This window comes from Megachile rotundata, chromosome 11, assembly GCF_050947335.1.
Source record: "Megachile rotundata isolate GNS110a chromosome 11, iyMegRotu1, whole genome shotgun sequence".
Taxonomy (NCBI): Eukaryota; Metazoa; Arthropoda; class Insecta; order Hymenoptera; family Megachilidae; genus Megachile; species Megachile rotundata.
Window position 1 is genome coordinate 14,194,935 of NC_134993.1, and position 20,472 is coordinate 14,215,406.

Genomic DNA, 20,472 nt, shown 5'->3' on the forward strand with positions numbered 1-20,472 from the left:
GCGTGACGAAAAGAGATAAATCGATGCCTAATTTCGATTGGTTACTGTTTGATACTAGGTCTGTTTGATTGAGGCGCTCCGCGCCTAACCTAACAATGTTGAGTAAATTTTACGCTAAAGCAAAAATAGTCAACCGTGTCATCCGGTTGAATTGGTTGAGTGGTGCAAAAGAAAAACGTGGACAAAAAAGTTGAAAGGTCAAGTACATAAGCGCGAGCACATTCAATTTTGCATTAAAATCTACGGGGGTATGGTTTTTCGGTAATTATTCTTCCGTGGCATGCGCGGGGCGGCGCGCAAGAGGAATATACACGATAATGAATATGCAAAATCCTTACTTACTCACTTTTTGAGCACAGTCTACAAACTTTTATAATTAAAGAATGATGAACAATGCATTATTTACATGGTTCAATCATAAAAGTTCATAAATAATGTTCTGGTAATGAGTAATTAATTATTTTGTGTCAGCATTGCGATGCGTACATGAGCCGTCTATGTCAATTCTACTGCACATGCAAAGTGCAATATTTCGGCACTTTGACGACGTAGTATGGTACCTGAGGCATTTAGAAACAAATTTCTATTAGGGTTTGATGCGTTTTGATGCCTAATAAAGCCAGAAAATGAATTTTTGTCGAATTCGGTCCAAAACGGTACAAGTGGCGCCATCTAGCGGCGAACGGCGGAACTACGAAAAACTAAAATCTCGATTTTCTCGATAACTAGGCACTTTTCCGAAATTCTGAGATATACAAATTGTTCCTTATCGCCTACGGAATCGAATGAGTACTTTCATAGCCCTCTAGGACCCTTATTAAAGAAATTAGAAAAATAGCCCATTTCATGGACCAAAAAATTGCCGTCCATCTAGCGGTGAAAGTTGGAACTACAAAAATAGAAAATCTCGATTTTTTCGAAAACTGGGGACTTTTTCAACATTCTGAGATATACAAATTTTTCCTTGTCGCCTAAGGAATCGAACGAATATAATTATAGCCTGCTAGGGCCATTATTAAAGAAAATAGAAAAATAGCCCATTTCATGGACTAAAAAATTGCCGCCCATCTAGCGGTGAAAGTTGGAACTAATCGAAAAAGTCCATGAATTACACTTTTTTTCTAATTTCGTTATTAATAATGCTAGCGTGTTATAATGGTATTCTATGGATTCCGTAGGCGACAAGGAACAATTTGTATATCTCAGAATTTCGGAAAAGTCCCTAGTTTTCGAGAAAATCGAGTTTTTCTATTTTTGTAGTTCCAACTTTCGCCGCTAGATGGACGGCAATTTTTTGGTCCATGAAATGGGCTATTTTTCTATTTTCTTTAATAATGGCCCTAGCAGGCTTTAATTATATTCGTTCGATTCCTTAGGCGACAAGGAAAAATTTGTATATCTCAGAATTTCGGAAAAGTCCCTAGTTTTCGAGAAAATCGAATTTTTCTATTTTTGTAGTTCCAACTTTCGCCGCTAGATGGACGGTAATTTTTTGGTCCATGAAATGGGCTATTTTTCTAATTTCTTTAATAAGGGTCCTAGAGGGCTATGAAAGTACTCATTCGATTCCGTAGGCGATAAGGAACAATTTGTATATCTCAGAATTTCGGAAAAGTGCTTAGTTTTCGAGAAAATCGAGAATTTAGGTTTTCGTAGTTCCGCCGCTCGCCGCTAGATGGCGCCACTTGTACCGTTTTGGACCGAATTCGACAAAAATTCATTTTCTGGCTTTATTAGGCATCAAAACGCATCAAACCCTAATAGAAATTTGTTTCTAAATGCCTCAGGAACCATACTACGTCGTCAAAGTGCCGAAATATTCATTTTTTTATTTTCCTTATATGTGTGTTCGAACCCCCATTTTTTAAAATCAGTTTTTTTGGTGATTATTCCTCCGTAGAAAGTCCAATTAAAAATTTTTTTTTTCTATGTACGTTTGGATGTACATACGCATGTGCGTGCAAAATTTGATGAGAATTGGTTGAGTGATGCAAAAGAAAAACGCGGACAAAGAAGTTGCAAAGTCAAGTATAAATTTAAAAGACCACATGTCAAGGGATATCAACTATTATTGCACTCCTTTCATATTTATAACTTATGTGAATACAATTTTATAATAGAATACACTAAATAAAACTAGATAAATACTCATGTTCGTTCTTTATTTCAAAATATCTTTTAACAAAGTACATGTAGAAGTATAAATGACCATAATTGTTAATAAACTAAGTCACCTGTATAAAATGTTATGAGGTATCTGTTTTGTTTTGAGCAATGTACAGTGAAGAAACTGTACTGGAGGAACTAATTAATTTATACAGGCATTTCTACTAATACTTAGGCACAGCAGTTTGTACTATGATCACTTAACATTATAGGAAATTAGAAAACTTACGTTCAATTTTAAATTTGAATTTCTAGTTTGTAATATATGTAATATATTTTTAACATTTATTTCAAAACATAGGATTTCAAAAATTCTGAAGTTATATGATATTTATATATATCATGAATCGTCTTCAACACTATCAGTGGTATAAAGACATAGATTCTGTAAGTTTTAAGGTGAAACGTTCGGACTTGCACTTTGTGCTATTCCATTGCAAGTTGTTTCTGCGGTTACAGGCATTACAGGTGCATACTGCATGTAATGCGGTTGTCCAGCAACTGCATACCAATGTTCTTGCACATTTTGCGGCGGCATAGTGTATGGAGCCGGTTGAGGACACACGTACGACGGACACAACCCAGAATAGGCTTGCGCATAATCCATACCAGGGCACATATGCGGTGAATATGGTTGTATGCCATTGCTATCCGGTATTTCAGAATGTGGTAAGCAAGGGATTGGAAAAAATCCTGTATTCGGAGGGTAATAAGAATTCACGAATCCCTCTGCCTCGTTACCATAGTATGGTAACCCAGTATATATGCCATGCTGCATATAGGGTACTTGATAAGAGTTTATCGCATTTGTAGGTGTATGCATCTGTTGAGGCATTAAATGAGAATGTTGTATATTTGCATCATCTTTCATTTCCTTCTCTAACTTTGGAGATTTAGAATTGGATGTTTCATTGGATGAATATTGATTGTTTGATGATGAGAAATGTTGAGTAGAACGATGTCGAGCTGTAAAATGACCGCAATTAAAATAAAGAACAATTTATCATTTTTCATTACATTATTAAAACATACTATCTTTTTTAAATCTTGGGCCCACACTGCTTCTACTCATACGAGGCGCTTCTCTATTAATAGGCTCCTGGTCCTTATCACGAGTCGAATACAAGTCATTCCCATGGTCACCTTTTAAATCTTCAGTCTTTACAGTTTGTGTTTCGCTAGTATCATTTTTATTTTCATTTCCGTTACACGCCAATTGGGGTGTGCCCGTTTCTTTTTGATCATTATTTTCTTTTCTTTGAGTCAATGTACAGTTCTTCATTGCGTTATTTGTAATATTCACAACTTCCACATCATTTTGAGGTACTCCTTTTCAATAAGATATTAATGAAGAATAAGTACAATATGAAAAAAGAATTAATTTAAAATTTTACCTACCTTGATACCATTGTCCAAAGTCAGGCGATTGTCCATTTGTTAAATAGCTCCAGTTAGTGTTACCACGAAAATACTACAAAATAATTTAGAATAAAGAAATAATTGATTAAAGTGTTAATTCAAAACTGAACAACGAAACTCACCTCTAATCCTAAATTATAAAAAAATCTTAAAGTGAATGGATCTATAATGGAAAAAATGATTGTGATTATGAATGTTAAATAATGTGTTTCAATAAACGGCAGGTTCGTTTACCTGATAATGGTAAATCACTACCATTTATATCAACGCTTTTTTGAACAGAACAATTAATAGAACGTAGCATATTGTCCATTTGAGTCGTAGAATCTCCTGAATATTAAACAATACATAAAAACTAAAATTTGCTAAGTACATGAACTGACCATTTATTTTGAGTTACATACCGGGATATGTCGAATAATAAGCTTCCTTTTGCACTCTTTGTTTAGAGTATGAATTGAAACCTGTATTATTATTATTTGCACCATCAGATTTTAAATTCTTTATCATATTATTCTCAGAATTTTTATTTGTAAACGAGATTTTCTCTTTGCGTTCTTTATTATTTTCTTGCTTAACAGAATCCACTGCAGATTGAGTATTATCAAGAATGTTTCTTGCAGGTATTGAATTCTATAAGAAGAACAAATTTATTATGATATCATGTCTTTTCTTTTACTATTACACCTTTTTTAACTTACATTAACTGAATAATTGGAACACTTTTCCATCGGATAATTTTCATATCCCCGTTGATCTACCTTTCTATATTACCAAGAAATAAATTTATATCTTTTGCAAATTTAAAATAGTAATGCAAATAAAATATACTTACAAATTTCCTTCTTTCCACTGAAAATTATTTTTGTTAATATCGTTATCATTATTCCCAATTTTATCAACATTGTTTGATAGAATGTTCATATTAGTAGATTCTTTGATTTTTCGCGGAGTTGTGCCACATGTTTTTTTCCATTTCTGATCTATTAAATATACAACGTTAAAAAATAAAAGTACATAAAACTATTAATGATATAACATACATTCAATTACTAACTCGAATCTAAGAGCACGTTCCTCTTACACGTTGATAGCCAATTGTTCTGTTTATTCTTTTTTAAAGGCAATGGCTTAAGAGCAGAATAGGGTACAACTTTTTTCTCTCCTAATTCTTCAATAAAAACTAGTACTGGTCCCTGATTTTTACTCATTTCTTGTATATGTCCATAAAAAAAGATAGGATCTTGTTTACCCTTTGTCTGTATTGTTTTTATATCATTATCAGATTCCTTTTCAAGAGAAGATACATAAACATTATTATTATTAGCTTCGTCAACATTCTCCTCATTAAAGTCCATTTGTACTAAACATTTGCCTCCAACTTGAAGTTCATGGCTATTGTGTCTAATCCATCCTGCATTTTTAACTTCTGAAACAATTAAATTTTCAGTATTTTTTTTATACAATTATTTGTAATATAGACTGAATTTTTTTTACCTCTTCTGATTTCATGCCAAATATCAAAATCAGTATTGCGATAGATATTGGGATCAAGAGCTTTAGCGATTCTATATGGAAAAGGTGGTACATTTTTTGATACAACTTGTGTATCATCAACCTCATCAGTTCCATTTTCAAGTTTTGTATATATTTCTGTAGCCAGCTGACTAAACACATAGTTAAATCTAAAGTATATTCTAGACTAAATATTAATGGTACATGTACTAACATACTTACTCCCTCATCTCTAAATTGCCTTTAAGGAAAAACTTGTCGTGCCTAAATGTACCACTTCGATCATGTAACATTTTATGAACAGTATCTTCTATATCAGTCATTCCAAAGACATTTTTATATAATACTTGATAAACAATAGCTGAAAATCAAATGAAACAAAATGTTTTATTCATAGTTTTAGTACTTTAAAAGCGCATATAAGATAAATAACAAAGAAATCCTACATTGGCAATAAGCAGCAGTCGCAACAAAATCTCTGGAATATATACTTTCATATTGTTTTGGTGGGGTGTGACACAGGTATATTGTATCTTTGAAACCATTGTTAGTAACATTGTGACTGATTTGCTTTTGACCATTAAATATAATAAATTCTCTTTCGTAAAGCAATGACATGGCTTGAATTTCATTAACACCACCCCATTCGGTGAAACAAGCCATTTGCTCGATATAATTGTCAAATGGAATCGTTATGTTCTAAAAATAATTATATAATATAAAATCTTATGTTTCTATAATTAAATTAAACATATTCAATATACCTCTATAAATAAGTGTTTCATTTTCCTCATAAATTCTACACATTCTTTCCTGACTCTTATGTGATAATGTTGCGTCGTATAAACTTGTTCACTAACTGCTCTAAACAGACAAGTTGGATCTTTGGGAGCATGTTTTCTGAAATATCCTTCAGTTTGTAGCCATTCATCCACAGGTTCTTGTGATCGTTTAGATGGTTTTCTAGGTGATATTTCCATTTTTTATAACTGAAGAAAACAAAGGACTCAATTAAGCAATTAAATGAATCATTTTAAAATTAAAAAGTTCTATGAGAAGATACTATTTTCCCTGTTAAAAAATTCAGACTACATAAATTCTTAATAACCAGATAAATGTTTCGAATTCTTCACGTAAAATTTCTGTCCTTTCATGATACGTTTAACAGCAAGGTCAACACATTTGAAAACATGAAAGCCGAAAGACTATTCTGATTTATTGTTAATCATATAGTGTTAGAATATGTATTATTTAGAAAAAAGATATACTGCTACCTGTTTTTGGACACATACGAAATATTTGTTCGATCAACAGGTGACAATTGGCACAAAACTTGTAAGATATAATCCGATTTGACTGTTACTTTGCATTTAAGATTATACCATGATTATTATGGTATCAGCAACAGGTCCTTCCCCGTTGGGTTACTAATAGAATCGATTTCCACAATACTATTGGACGGAAACAACTTATCGACCAATCATGAACCGTTATTCGGTACTTTCAGGAATTGTTTTTCGAGAGAAAAGGACCTCACTACTACTTATAGGGAAACAGTTTCAAATGGCAGAGTCCCCTTTGTTTGTTTTCGCGCCTTTGTTTGAATGACACCCGTGTCTTATTACAGCGATGCGTGCGTGCGTGCACGATGTGTGCGTCAATGAAATATGCATTAGGAATATCAAATCAAATTTAAAAATTTTCAAATTTTTAAACATACAAATTTTCAAATTTATAGATTCTTAAATTTAAAAATATACAAATCTTCAAAATTATTAAATTGAGTAATTCAAAAACTCAAAATTTTAATTTTGTCATTGTTGCAGCAAATTCATGATATAGTCAGTACATGAGTCAAATCATGAATGTTATAATGTATATGATAAAAATTGCTATCTGTAAGGAAAACTTTGCTAATGAAATTGGTGTATGGACATATAAGACTTTTCGTACAAATTACTTTTTTTATTCGTCATAATAATTTTCATCGGAATGACAATGCGATGTGTACGAAATGTTAAAAAAGTACAATAGCCCGTTATATAAAATATGATTTTTACACAAATATAAGATCAACCGCTGCACCATTGCGACATCTGTAACGCATGCAATGCTACCCAATAATTTTGTTGCTATCGAAAATAACGTTTGCTCACGTGCAGCTTTCTTAGTATAAAAAGTACATCCTTTGGCGAGTTAATGTTAGACGGATGTTGATACAGACCCAAAATCGTTTAATGTTGGTAACAGTAGGAATCAAATAGATCGTTTGTAAAGTTTGATCGTATTATTTTAATTAAATTTGGGCCCGAACCCTCATCGTCGTTTTCATCGTTAATAGTTTTCGTATAAAAAACGACTTGTGCGTCTCGCCGAAAGGGACGCTCATGGCGGTAGGATAAGTATAATCATAAGATTACATTAACACAGTGTGTCGCATTCTTCTTTTTTCCTGTGGACAATGTATGAGTAATTGTTATAAAATGTCACGATATAGAAAATGGAAGAAATGACGAGTCGCTGCTTCCTTTCTTTTTTGTGTTTCCGGTTTTGAAGCTTTCTTTAAGCAGCTATTTTTTCGGCGTCAATTGCTGCAACAAGAAACATTATTTTACTTACATTTTCAATATGAAAAACAAACTCAATTTTTCTTGTATTATTCGCTCACCTTCTTTGGTAGGCAAGGGATTTTTCTCAAGCGTTTCGGCGTGTTTCAGCTTTGCAGGATCGAAATTTTCAATTCCAGAGATTAATTGCTGCTTTCCTTTTTCTTGTTGAATCGCTACATGGAAAAGATTTAATTTCTATTACAGCATCCATCCATTTGATTACTTTCTCACAAAATTATGGAAGACATAAATGATTTACAAAAAAGAAATATGATACTTTACCGTCCTTATCAGGTAACGGATTCTTTTCTTGAGTTTCGGTGTGTTTCAAACTGGTCGGGTCGAATGTCTCGATGCCCGACATCAACGTTTGTTGAGTCTTCTCCGCGGCTACATCTACAAAAAAGTAAATCAAGGTCAGAGAAAGAAAAACAAAACACGTACAAAGGTAACACGCTAAATATTGTTTCCATGATAAAAAGATATCACCATAAAACCATTTTAGGAACAGTGTACATAAATCACTCAAGTGAAATGTATTTCTTAAGCGGACAGATCACACTATTTTTTTTAAACTTGTTGCCCTTAACAAAGAATATTCAAGCTGTATTGTTATTGTGCGATATTTCTAAAACGTTTATCGCTGAGCGGACATAACGTTGTGTTATTATCATCGACGGTGTAAAGTACGTAATTGACCAACGACGGCACATGCAAAACAATCCCTCAGCTGAAAGCAAATGTGTATAAAAAATAGGGATGAATCGATACAAATGCTTTTGATTACGATATCGAATATACAAATCACAAATAAAAGTATGTTATTAATATCGGTTTATCCCTAATAAGAAGCTTGTCTGATATTACGTGTAAGACTGGCGCGAACATTTGCGGGAGGTTCCAAACTTGATCACTATATATATGACATAAAGAGAGCCAAATCAAGACGTACTATGCAGTGTATAATGTTCTGCATAAATGATAGTATAAAGCCCCAAAACAGGACGCTTTTTTACTATATAAAGTTGCCAGGAATGTTCTGAACCCGCCTTGCGCCAGTCTTGATCACGTGGGTTTTGATCGCGTCACCTCGAAGCACCAAAAAGCCGCAATAACCTCCTGTCACCCACCGAAGAATCTGCGAATGTTCCTACAAATTGATAAATTTCTATGTAGAATACCTTTGGCATTGGGTAAAATGATCTTCTCTTTCGTGTCGGCATGTTTCAACTGATCTTGTTTAAAAGACTCCACATCGTGGATTAATTCGGAATGTTGTCGTTCTTGTCGTACGTCTACATTGCAATATTATCATTACATGCATTACAATCGATCAAACGAATTTCTTAACATTAAAATTCTTCTACAACATTTGTTACTTTAGAGGAATAAAGAAAACAAAAAGAACACACAATTCAAACCAAAAGTAATAGAATTTGTACCTTCAGCGGAAGGTAAAACATTTTTTTCGGCCGTCGCAGCTTTCTTCATGCAGCCATGATTGAAACCTTCTAATTCGCTTTTCAAGTCTAAGGCTACTTTTGGCAGGTCTTTCAACGACGGACTCGACATGGCTTTGTGTTGTACTCCTCAATCTACAACAGAAAAACCAATTATTACCGACAAGAATATATTGTGTAGTTCTATATAACATATTATACTATTTGTAATAATTTATAGAAATACTTGTTAATAATCAATCGAACAAAATACTATAACAGTTTGTGATACATTATGTTTACAATAACACTCTCATACTTTGCAACTTGTAATTTGTTTTCTTAGCTGCCAATATCCAAAAAGCGAGATCTTGAAGCGAAAGAATTTCCAATTAAAAAAGTGACCAACTTGAACCACGGTTTAAAAATGAGCTATACAGCGAGTTTGCATAAATACGATATGTTTTTGTTCAAGGCGGTCGAGTTTAACGAAGTATCGATCATACGACAAAGCATAATTATATTTCAAAATGTTTGTAATCGATCAATCACAATGTCAATTTGCGCAACATGTATCGATTAGAAATCGTATATCGATTAAAAACGAATTGAAGTTACTGCAATTCGATTCGACGAATTTCGAGAATCCACGAAACGCAATTTCACTACGGTGCATTTACGGCGCGATTCTTCCTTTGACTTCGACTCGTTTTCTTTGTTCTCGCTTGAACAATAACCACTGAACGTCACGTATATATTGAAAAGAAGAAAGTGTACGAATCATCACTGTCAACGAAGAGCGTAGATTTATTGTTATCGTATTACCGAGAACGAGGCAAAACTGTAAATGCGATATGGTTATTTCGCATACCTACTTACGTACATGTATACCTACCGACATGTATCGATACCGAACGCTTCTCGCGATATTTCAAACTAATATCGACAGAAATGTCGAAACGAACAATACGATTGTTCGTTGTACTTGTTTCCAATTTTCATTTCGAAACGAATAAATGCGCGTTTAAGATTTATAGCTGTACAAATATAACAATAACAAAGGAAAAGATGATAAGAAATATTGTTTGATTGAAAACAAGATGAAAGATGAAGAAACAAGTCGTAAGTGCCATAAATTCCGCGCGAATAACGGCATCGTTTCTGGCGAATGCAAAGGTAAGCAAGCGTTGCTCGTCTACTACTTCCGGTCGTCTCGGTTTTTCTTACAGACGAAAATAACGGATTTGCCATAATTATGTCGGAAAGCTGAATTTTAACATACACGCTTATTACTCTGATTACAATCACTGAATATAGTTCTTTCAATTGAAATGAATTTAAAAATTATAATTGAATGCCCACAATTAAATTTAATCGATAATTTCGTAACGTCGATAAGTTTTACAGGTAAGAGTAGTGGAATACGCACAAATCCCAGACGTGGAATTTCACGTAAATCCCAAGGAATTCCGTGCATTGCAAAAATGCGAAATATGGAATTCCACATTTAATCAAATTCCAAGGGTGGAGTACTCCACACATTCTACGCACTCGAGTCGGCCCTTGTTACGAAGCGGAAGCAACGAAAGCTTGCTACTTCCGGTCTACGTTTCCTTCCATTTCCTTTCTGGTCACATATCCTTCATCTCTAATTTATTTACAACAAACATCGATATTTTTATGAAAGTAAGTTTATAAACTGTACACGGATATTTTATGCACGTAAATATGTAAAAACTGCGACGTTCGTAATCTCGGCACGTTCTTGCGGGACCTCTAAAGTTTAAAATGTATAGTATACCCGTACGTCGAACTCGTTACTCATATTGCTTTTACGCTTTATGGTTGCAGTGACGCACAACCGAAATTCAGAATACAGGATATTTTGACTAACCTGTCCATCTATTAAATTTATTGAAGAACACTGTCTACCATATACCTACCTACTAGAAGATCTGCGCAACTACCAGTGAATGAATTTCCAGAAGTTTACTATGAAAGAACGTGAAATTGGAAAAAAGTTTGTGCACCACTGAACCCGGAATGACTCACGCCCGCCGAGGCGCTTCCTTCCATTTCTTTCTCTTATTTCCTTTATTTCCTTGTTTAGCATTGATGGTATCTATCATATTTAACTGGATAATCATTTCTAGATTTAATGCGAAGAAGCAATTATATACCTTGCAATCCGAATGGTTGAATATTGCAATCTGTGTTATCGGCACTTGAAACAACTCTGACATAATGCTTAAATTCGTCATCACTTTATCAAAACGCAAACGGTTTGCTGGAAAATAAATTTTTTTCTTCAACAGCAGACAAAACTTGCCGACTTACACATGATTTAAAAAAGGAAGTTACAAAAGTGAATAAATTTGAATACAATTCAGTATAAAATTAAAACTTCAGTAAATAAAATTCTTTTTTCAGGAATGTAAAAGTCGTAGCTATTTTTCTAAATGCGTACAGCAGGATAAAAACAAGTAAAATCAAGACAGATTGGAAGAGTAGAATCAACGGATAAGCGTGCATCAGAGGTTTCAGGAGAGCGTTTCGAGGGATACGTTCCAACGGTGGGTCAGCATCGACAAGGCTGTGTATAGGTCCTTATATGGTAGCCGGTCGTATGGCTGTATATAGAGAGAGCTCGAAAGAGGCTGAATACGCAACCGTGGAACACGTTCGCGTCCTTTACGTATCCACTCGTTGAATATTTCTTCTTTCCCTGTCTTTTGTACCCGTGTAGGAGTGTTGCATCGAGTGCACGCGTACACAGATATAACGTTGCGCGTAACGGTCAGAAAATGAAGACCAGAAACAGCGATTAATCTTACAATTGATACACGCAATTCGAACGTAACGTTTTGTAGAGATAACCGCTTCAAATCGCATCCATTGACGCTTTAATTTTAGGTAGATTATATAAAACTCTTAAAAGGAAGTGGTTGCCCACTTGGAGGTTAAGGTCAATGCACCCGCTTTTGAGCTCTCCTAGCATTATTACAACCTTTTAGTAAAATTTGTATTTATGCATATAGCAATATGTATCGAACATGCAAACACGGAGACTGTTACCGTTAAGTCGGTCGATTTCACGAAAGCCATGAAAGCACGTTCGAAAATGTATCTCATTGGATTGTCGCAACACGAAAGGAGAACTGAAAATGTTCGGTACGCCAGTGTCCGGAGAAACCACGATAAATTCTACTTGATCTCGCGAGGAGAAAAGAGGTCTGCAAGTTAATAAGGAAACTAGGTTGCTCGCACCGACGCGCTAGCCGGTTTGCAGTACGCGTCGGTGTATGCCACGCTTCGATGCTTGTACTCATCGCGAAAGATCGTAACATCACACAAGGTTTGTGTTCTCAACTAAATGATTACCTCGAAACTTTCTACAAAATGTTCTTAACTTGTGTAGCTGACGCATAACGTCCATATAATTTTCAGTCGGTAACCTATCATCCGAAAACAACGACCTTCAAGTAATCTGTTAAACGCACGTGTCTGAAACTGATCAACTGTAAGTGCATACTGTGGGTCGATAACATTGAGCCATCGTTGAAGGGTTTCATCGGGCATTGTCGTGGGTTCCCGGGCAAAGAGAGATCTTACTGGCGACTAACGAGTTTGCGCGGGATGCCAATTAACTTGGCTAATCGTGTTTAATTGAAGACCGCATTGAAGTACATAACAATTTGGTTTTGTGCGGCTTTGTATCGACTGATCGATTGCATAGTACACCTACATGCAGTAATCATGTAAAAGCGAGCACAACATACTTACAAGCAGGCTTCATTGGGGAAACCTAGCAGGGGGTACCACTCTTCTGTTGGTTGATTTTTAAATTTAGAATCTTTTTTATTTAAAGCTTGAAATTTAGCTTTGGAAATTTGAAATCTTGAACATTTATAAATTTGTCAATTTTAACTTTATTTGATGTAATATTAAATAATATTATTTGATGTAAATCTAAGCTCCTCCTACATCCAGTCTTCATTCAAAGAGAGCTTGCGTCTAGGTGTATAGCTAGAAAATGTGTTGCTATGATTTCGCGTTGCACTCGTGGCTGAAGAAAACGCGATACAAATGCTCTCTTTGTCTCTCTTTCGTGCGACCGTGACGGCTAACGAACCCTGGACAAGCGCGTATCGTATCGAGCGGTGGCGCGTACAATTCAGGGGCGTATTACGTGTTACTAAGCGGCTCTTCGATCTGCGTACTTCGGTTTTTATCAATGGACGCAATTGTTTATTGATAATACCGACGTTAATACCAATATTAATTTTAATAGATTCTTTGCAATCAAAATATTTTATAATCTAATTTCCCAGATTATAGATCTCGCTGCTTGTAAACTTTATACAGGAAAATTTTATTTTATAATACATATATTATAGTGAAAATTTTCACTACTAAGAATCTAAATTGTAAGATTAATTTTGGACAAATCATAAATTAAAAAAAGATATATGACAATATATTAAAAAAAATATGACAATATATTAAAAAAAATAAATATTCAAATATAAAAATTCTACAGTACATAATTTTTAAGTGTTACAGCGAGCGGAACGTTTTCTCCTGCAGATTATTTTCCGCAAGAAAGTCAACCATGCTGTACACGAAATTATGCCGTGATCTCGCCTGGTAACACGAGCGTAAAGGATCCTCTTCAGCGGTCAAGATTTCGTGAACAAGTACTACGGTATACACTGCGAATGAATAGAGTTGAAGGGAACACCCTTTGACCCAATCTCGTAGATTGCAGATTGCTTTCGTTACTACGCTTCAAATTGACGAGCAACAAGGCTGATGTAAATATCATAAATAAAATACGAAATAATTTTTTAAATATATTAATTTTTTCTTGGTGTTTGTTTCAGGTATTTAGTATTTCTTCATAACGTTCGAGGAGATAACCTAAGGTCCTTGACTGCTCCGACCTTGAAGATGCTCGAAATCTCAGAGATACTTCTCTTCCGTGATGTGAATGAAATACATGCGAAGGTCTATGATGCGTGTGCATGTGTAGGTTCGTGTAAACGGGGTTGCATCGGGGGAGCGGTCGACGGGTGGCAGACGGTTTCATCGATTGGCAATGCGGGGGTCGAAGAGTGGGGTTCGTGAACCCCTCCCTCCCTGCTATCTATATCTACTTTATAACGTATCGACGACCTCGGTTTTCATGGTCATGGGTAAAAAGGTGATTTTTAATATTTCGCGTAGGCTTCATCTTAATCTATGTTCACCTTCTATTGACATACATGTATGCATCTGTTAAGACAAACATTACTAACGTAGGTGTCTTAAATTTATTTACAATAAGTACTTTGATTTATCGATATATATAATGTTCTTTATCTACGTTCGACGTAATGGGTTATGAGAACGATAAAAGTTATCGTGCATTTGTTGTTCTAAAAATACATTTTTTCTGCAAGTGCAGTAAATGAAAATCGTGGTCGAATAGAATTTGTTAAGTGTTTTACTTATTCGAAAGGCCTTCTTGCTTGCCTTGAAACGACCTAACTTGTCCAGGACATGATAAGATGCAAATACTGGATTCTCCCTTTTGAAGATACGACGCGTTAAACTGTATACATTTAATTATAGCAGAACGCAGTTCTCATTACAAGTTTCATTGAAATGTTGACTAAATTATTTTTCATTTAAATTAAGTCGAAGTTCATTACTGGGTTTATTTGTAGAAACCGTTCTGACTCGAAGGGAGAGCTTGCCAGTCGGTAACGAGGAATATATTTGTGCGCCTGATGCGCAACGGAAATGCATTTGTCAAAACCACGCCCTTGTCGAATCCTACCGTCCTACACTGGCGTGCACCGTAAAGCTTCTCTAGGGAAAATGGCGAGATGGGGGAAAAGACCACACCGGGCGTTGATTTTTTATTGGTAAATTTTCAGTCAGAAATGTTCGAATTTACAAGCTTCAAATATTCAGAGCAATGAACTTTTTAATTTATAATTTCAGAAATTTGGAAAATTCGGAGATTTGCATATTTGGAAATTTTCAACTTTAATCTAAAATCAAAGATAAGTCTCTTGTTTTTAAAGGAAAACTATATCTGAGTATATCTGGAAACCGGATGATAGCTTTAGGGTAGCTACTCGATTCTTTATATGTACATGGCTTGTTCACTTTCGAATTAACTCCCGTATCAAGGTTTATATTATAAAAAAATTTCATTCTGTTCTATAAAGCACAAAATACCACAGTAAAAATTTAATTACACATTGTAAAATTATTTTAAATTTCTATGAAATTATAAAAAATTATATATTTCAGATTTCCGGCGAAGGATAAAATGGATGATTCGAAAATGAAATGTATATAAATATATAAATGCACAGGACCTGTATGGAGATTTGACCACACCCCTCCATTTTTGATCATTGAATAATAAACACGATCGATATCGTTAAAAATTATTGGTCCGCGTTTATCGGTCCGCTTGTTGAAGACAAACAGGATGAGCAACGTATCAACGATGACCGCCTTCGGATAGCTTTCATAATGTTAAAAACATGTATATATGTGCGATTGTGCTACCGCCTTTCTTCAATGTAGGAAGAAAGCCGGTCCCGGCGAATGTACCGGTACAATGACACCGATACGATTCTTTCACTCAAAGAAAATTTATCAGCGGACAATTTAAACGGCGAGATAGAATGTATCGCGCAAAGAGCACTGACCTGTCAGTTGTCACTACAAGAGGTAGCAGGCACCGTCCAGCCGAACGTTCAAGGGCAGGAAGGAGACAGCACACTGACTGACCGGATAGAAATTCCGCGGCACGTAACACCAGGTAACACCGGCGGAGCCACTCTTCCACTCTTCCTTCAGCAGATCCTACGCTCTGACTGTCTACTCCCACCACGAATTCCGACCCCGAACATTAGCCAATCGTGAAGCATCGTTGCTCTCCTTCCCCTACTATTGGATTCCTCCTACTATCCTTTGAAACTTCCTCCAATCGTCGCCTTGACCGTCATTGGAGAGGGTGGCTGACTCACCCTTCGTGACGAACATGATTTCACATTCGATGCACGAAAAAAAGACCCATGTTTTCCAGCATAAACTCGCTTTCAATTGTTTTATTTTGCCATTAGGCTACGTTTTTGTGGATATATGATACATTGCAGAGATTCCAAACTGAATTTGCAGCTGCAATTCCGGAGGAAGTTTCAAAGGATTGCTGTTGCTATTTTTGATGGAATAGGGAGAGAGCAGATCTGAAGAAGTTTAGGGGTTGACGAGCTCGAATGACTCATCGTGCAGTTATCCCAGCTGCGCGTCATATGGTAGTCCCGTTGGGTGTTACCAGTACTTGAAAATAGCATGGCTGGTCAAAAAAAAGATCGATTTATTGAGAGAAAATGGGAAGAAATAATGCTATATGTTCTGCATTCTTTTTTTTCAATGAATTGCATGTTACGTGACTCGTAATTTTTATCGAGCATCTACATAAAAATGGCGGATGCAATTGTGAAGAATAATCTCTTAAACTGATCGAATTATTGGTAATAAATAAATCTCCTGTTATCGATCATACTAGATTTAATTAGTTGTAGGGTGAGCCACTTCCACAGTGACTGTACAACGATGTCCAAATACATGCTACAAAATAAATTGTGTTCTAACACGTTTAAAAGTTTATTTACTCTATTATTTAATGAAACTTAAATTAGAAAAACTATAAATACATATATATATACAACTCGTCCTATCTTATCCTAAATATTATATCGGAATAGGTAAATCTTTCGCAACTAGTACTAAAATCTGATCTGTGCTCAAGCACCAGTTCGCTATGTTCTTCGACACTTTACACCAGTTTTCACCGTGATGAGGTTCGGCGGTAATACATCGTTTCTTTACGTCTTCCTGTTGCTCCTCGGTTCCATTTAACAATTCAAATTTATAAAAATAAGCCCATGCGTCTCCTAAGTCTGGATCTATCTTAACAGTTCTGTTGAACCAATCTCTGCACTTTGTAATTTTATGTTCACACCAGAAGAGCCTGTAAAATATTTTTGTCATTGTACTTGTGTCTGTATCATTAAAATGTTACACCTAATAGTTATATACTCACTTGGACACTGCCAGAAGCACATGAGGGTCGTGCTCACATTTTTTCAAAGCATCCACGCTTTTAGTCTTTCTTTGTGGCCGTGGTTCCATGAAAATTGCTTCAGCCCAAAGTAAACCAGATGTAGGACATTCTTGCAATGCTTTTGCCATTAGTGTATTAGCCATGTCTCTAACGCCTCCGCTTTTTAATTCGTTCCTGATAGCTTCTAACCAAAGTTCAGCATTTTTAGGATTTTTCAACCGTGCTTTTTCCAATACTGATCGAGCTTTAGTAACTTGTCCCTTTCGGTGTTCTAACTGTGCTAACAGTCGCCACAGGGGAATTGAACTGGGACATTTCTTTATCTGTAAATCAAGTAAGAAATGTAAATAACTTGATCTCCAATTTATTGTCAATTTAATAAGAAAAAACTTACAGCCTGAGTATATGTGTCTAGAGCTCTATCCAAATTGCCTTGTTGCTCCTCAATTTGACCCTTCATTAACCATAACTTAGGGAAGTCGTCGAATGCTTCTAAGGCTTCCTTCAGAAGTTTCAAAGCTGCGTCAAGGTTGTTCAAGGCCCATTCTAATTTTGCACTTTTCATCATAACTCTGGGTGTTGGTGCAGACGCCCTGGCTTTAGCAAGCAACCGTCTGGCTCTTTCGTATTCCGAATTTTCTGACTCCAATTTCACAGCTGCTAACCATATTTCCTCCGAATTGGGATTTGCCTGGAACGCCAGAGACAAGATACCTCTGGCTGCTGGAACGTCACCCTGCAAAATTGACATTGTTGCACATCAAGGAGATAAGATACTTGTACAATTTCTATAAATCCTACGTACCGCCAACCATTTAGACTTCGCACCCATAAGCCAAAGTACTTCGCTTTTGGGACAGTGAGCAACTGCTCTTTGAAGCAAGGATTCCAAAGACTCTCGTGTTCCATAAGTTTTCTCGAAATAAGCTGCACGTAGCCAGATTGATTTTTTACTGGGGAATGTTGACAACGCATAAGCGTAAACAGCTCTGGCACATTCCAGTGCCCCTTGTTGCGCACACTGAAACAATAAGAGAATGAAGAGACTGATTCATATTACAGGATTTAATATATATTAATGACATTACAGTTTCTGCATCTTCCATCCAAGTATGTTTCCTGTCCTCCTCTTCCACTCCAAAACCAATAATTGCCTTGACAATAACTTGACAAGTGTGGACCGCACCAGCCTTTTCTGCCTCCATAGCTTCTTTGAACCAATGTTCCCTATTAATTTCAACTCCGTTTGCGCTCAAAGAAGATATCGCACGATCAATGATCTTCTCAACCATGTGTTTATTTCCATTCGCTTCCTCCAATTTCGCAGCAGTGGTCCAGATTTGTCTGTCAGTCGGTATATTTTCTCTTGCTTTGTTGAGGACCTTTCTTGCGTTGTCATAAGTTTCCAACCGGGCAAGAGCAAGCCATAGGTCTACGCTGGTTGGACAACACTCGACTGCTCGACTGAGTAAAATACGAGCGTCTTCCGGTTCTTCTAATTCAACTGCCGCTTTCCACAGTCTTACCGAATTTGGTATATGTTCCAGCGCTTTGCGATATACTCTTCTTTTTGCTTTTGTTTCTGTTTCCAAATCTGCTGCCTTTATCCAGATTCTTACAGACGTCGGTATGTGTCTCACTGATTGAGCGATCACTGCCTTAGCTGTGTCTGGAGGCTGAAGTCTAGCTGCTTCTAACCATAAGTCTTCCGAAGTAGGATTTACCTCGCATCCTTTCATTATTAAATTTCGAGCGGCTTGCACCTTTCCTGTAACTTCCTCTAATCGAGCGGACGCGATCCATGCTGGTGGATGATTGGGATTTGTTTCTCTCACAGATTTCAATAATAATCTAGCCTTTTTGATGTCGCTGAAAAAAGAAAATAATGAGGAGAAAATATTTAATAGAATGATTACATTTGATATCTTGTGCTACTTACTTGATATCACCACCATAAGTTGGAATCATACTTTGTAAATCTGTTAGATAACCCTTAGGATCAACAACAGTTTGTCCTTCCACAGAATCAGAAACTTGATTCAATTTAACATTCATTAAAGTGTTTCTAGCTTGTCCAATTTTCCTTAAATCTAAGTCTCCTGTAGGAGTTAACATTCCAGGTGTGGCTACGCCAGGCATCATGGATGCCAAACCACTAGAAGGGTCGATACTAGTTGATGTTTCACCCCCCAAGTTTCTTGCAAGAACAGAATCTGGTAAGGGAGTAAACTTTTCAGCTCTGGGATTTCTCTGTTTCCGGTTTCTGGCATCACCCACTTCCGGAACATTTTTCCATTCTTCTTCGGTTACATTTACTAATTCTCGTTTTAAGTCAGAAAATTGCTGTTGAATTTTCGGACGTTCCTGTCGATATTTTTCCAATTCCTCCCTAAGTCTTTTCTCTCTGTATTCTTTACGTTTTTCGTCCATTCGTTTATCAATAGCTTCATATATGGCATCGGCTTCTTCGTCATCTTTATCATATGGATCCTGCAAAACATTAATGATTTAATACAGAATACATTCACTTATTCTGTAGTATTTATAGTAAACTTACTTTACTAAATAAGGATCCTCCATATCCAGAAAATTCATCATAGTTAGAATCGTTTAGATCCTCTTCATCTTCTTCCTCTTCCTCTTTCTTTTTTGTTCTCTTTGTAGGGGGTGCATGTCTGTCATCTCTACAAGTAAAATATAAGAAACCAATATGATACCAAACAATAGTGAAATAGTATATTTTCATTGGAGCATATTTTAGAATAAAATACTTACGAGACATCGTTAGCATCTCGAGCTGGACCGATATCAGACCGAGTAGTAAATCCAGTAGCACTAAAAACGAGAGACAAATAACGTTTTGATATGTTATTTCAACGAAAAGGGTTAGGATCATAAAATAACATTGTATTTTGTATATTACCCTCTTCCAACACCGGCAACATATCCCAAAGGTGCTGGCACTCCTAAGAAATGCTTCTTATTTCGGGTTGATAATGAAACTGACGGAACTGCCATGTTATTTACGTTTAGTTTATTAACGTAAATAAGTACACAAGACACTTTCCATCTAACCTAACTTTAGAAAAGCTGTGATGAACAACAGTGCATGCTATCTCTGTTCTACAAACTCTATAATCAATGACATGTATGCACTTTCATTATACCATTCTGCTGTAAAATAAATTTGACA

General features: G+C 35.8%; 3 protein-coding genes and 1 long non-coding RNA gene across 18 annotated transcripts; 1 reads left to right on the forward strand and 3 right to left on the reverse strand.

Annotated features, from left to right (window-relative positions):
- Window positions 1-2,145: 2,145 nt before the first annotated feature.
- Window positions 2,146-6,734, reverse strand: LOC100877500 (uncharacterized). Of its 5 annotated transcripts, none has more exons than XM_076537363.1 (14): window positions 6,375-6,734; window positions 5,865-6,089; window positions 5,547-5,799; window positions 5,323-5,461; window positions 5,083-5,270; window positions 4,643-5,011; window positions 4,421-4,568; window positions 4,287-4,350; window positions 3,990-4,218; window positions 3,820-3,915; window positions 3,708-3,748; window positions 3,565-3,637; window positions 3,199-3,495; window positions 2,146-3,132 (listed from the first exon to the last, which is right to left on the reverse strand). In XM_076537363.1, the coding sequence occupies exons 2-14, from the start codon at window positions 6,078-6,080 to the stop codon at window positions 2,561-2,563; spliced, it is 2,685 nt and encodes an 894-aa protein (XP_076393478.1). In that variant the 5' UTR covers window positions 6,081-6,089; window positions 6,375-6,734; the 3' UTR covers window positions 2,146-2,560. The 5 variants fall into 5 exon arrangements, with proteins under 5 accessions (XP_076393478.1, XP_076393476.1, XP_076393475.1 ...); XM_076537361.1 differs by having other exon boundaries at window positions 4,643-5,014; window positions 6,393-6,729; XM_076537360.1 differs by having other exon boundaries at window positions 4,643-5,014; window positions 6,375-6,726.
- A 310-nt stretch (window positions 6,735-7,044) lies between these two features.
- cib (thymosin beta cib) lies at window positions 7,045-16,021 on the reverse strand. 2 transcript variants are annotated; one of them, XM_003700511.3, is made up of 6 exons: window positions 15,859-16,021; window positions 9,152-9,304; window positions 8,891-9,004; window positions 7,992-8,105; window positions 7,769-7,882; window positions 7,045-7,691 (listed from the first exon to the last, which is right to left on the reverse strand). In XM_003700511.3, the coding sequence occupies exons 2-6, from the start codon at window positions 9,279-9,281 to the stop codon at window positions 7,663-7,665; spliced, it is 501 nt and encodes a 166-aa protein (XP_003700559.1). In that variant the 5' UTR covers window positions 9,282-9,304; window positions 15,859-16,021; the 3' UTR covers window positions 7,045-7,662. The 2 variants fall into 2 exon arrangements, with proteins under 2 accessions (XP_003700559.1, XP_076393528.1); XM_076537413.1 differs by lacking the exon at window positions 8,891-9,004 and having other exon boundaries at window positions 15,859-16,019.
- LOC105664386 (uncharacterized) lies at window positions 9,997-16,822 on the forward strand. 10 transcript variants are annotated; one of them, XR_013039950.1, is made up of 12 exons: window positions 9,997-10,324; window positions 10,556-10,834; window positions 11,000-11,168; window positions 11,302-11,513; window positions 11,579-11,721; window positions 12,187-12,503; window positions 12,596-12,668; window positions 13,704-13,962; window positions 14,032-14,351; window positions 14,857-15,057; window positions 15,137-15,328; window positions 15,452-16,822. It is a non-coding gene; the product is annotated as an uncharacterized LOC105664386 (long non-coding RNA). The 10 variants fall into 10 exon arrangements; XR_013039952.1 differs by having other exon boundaries at window positions 11,000-11,117; XR_013039947.1 differs by having other exon boundaries at window positions 10,548-10,834; window positions 11,000-11,513.
- On the reverse strand, window positions 16,706-20,414 carry Prp6 (pre-mRNA processing factor 6). The gene is made up of 9 exons (XM_003700510.3): window positions 20,203-20,414; window positions 20,055-20,114; window positions 19,837-19,963; window positions 19,219-19,769; window positions 18,368-19,148; window positions 18,085-18,300; window positions 17,674-18,015; window positions 17,259-17,602; window positions 16,706-17,186 (listed from the first exon to the last, which is right to left on the reverse strand). Exons 1-9 carry the CDS (start codon window positions 20,295-20,297, stop codon window positions 16,907-16,909), a joined length of 2,796 nt encoding a protein of 931 aa, XP_003700558.1. The 5' UTR covers window positions 20,298-20,414; the 3' UTR covers window positions 16,706-16,906.
- Between the last annotated feature and the right edge of the window lie 58 nt (window positions 20,415-20,472).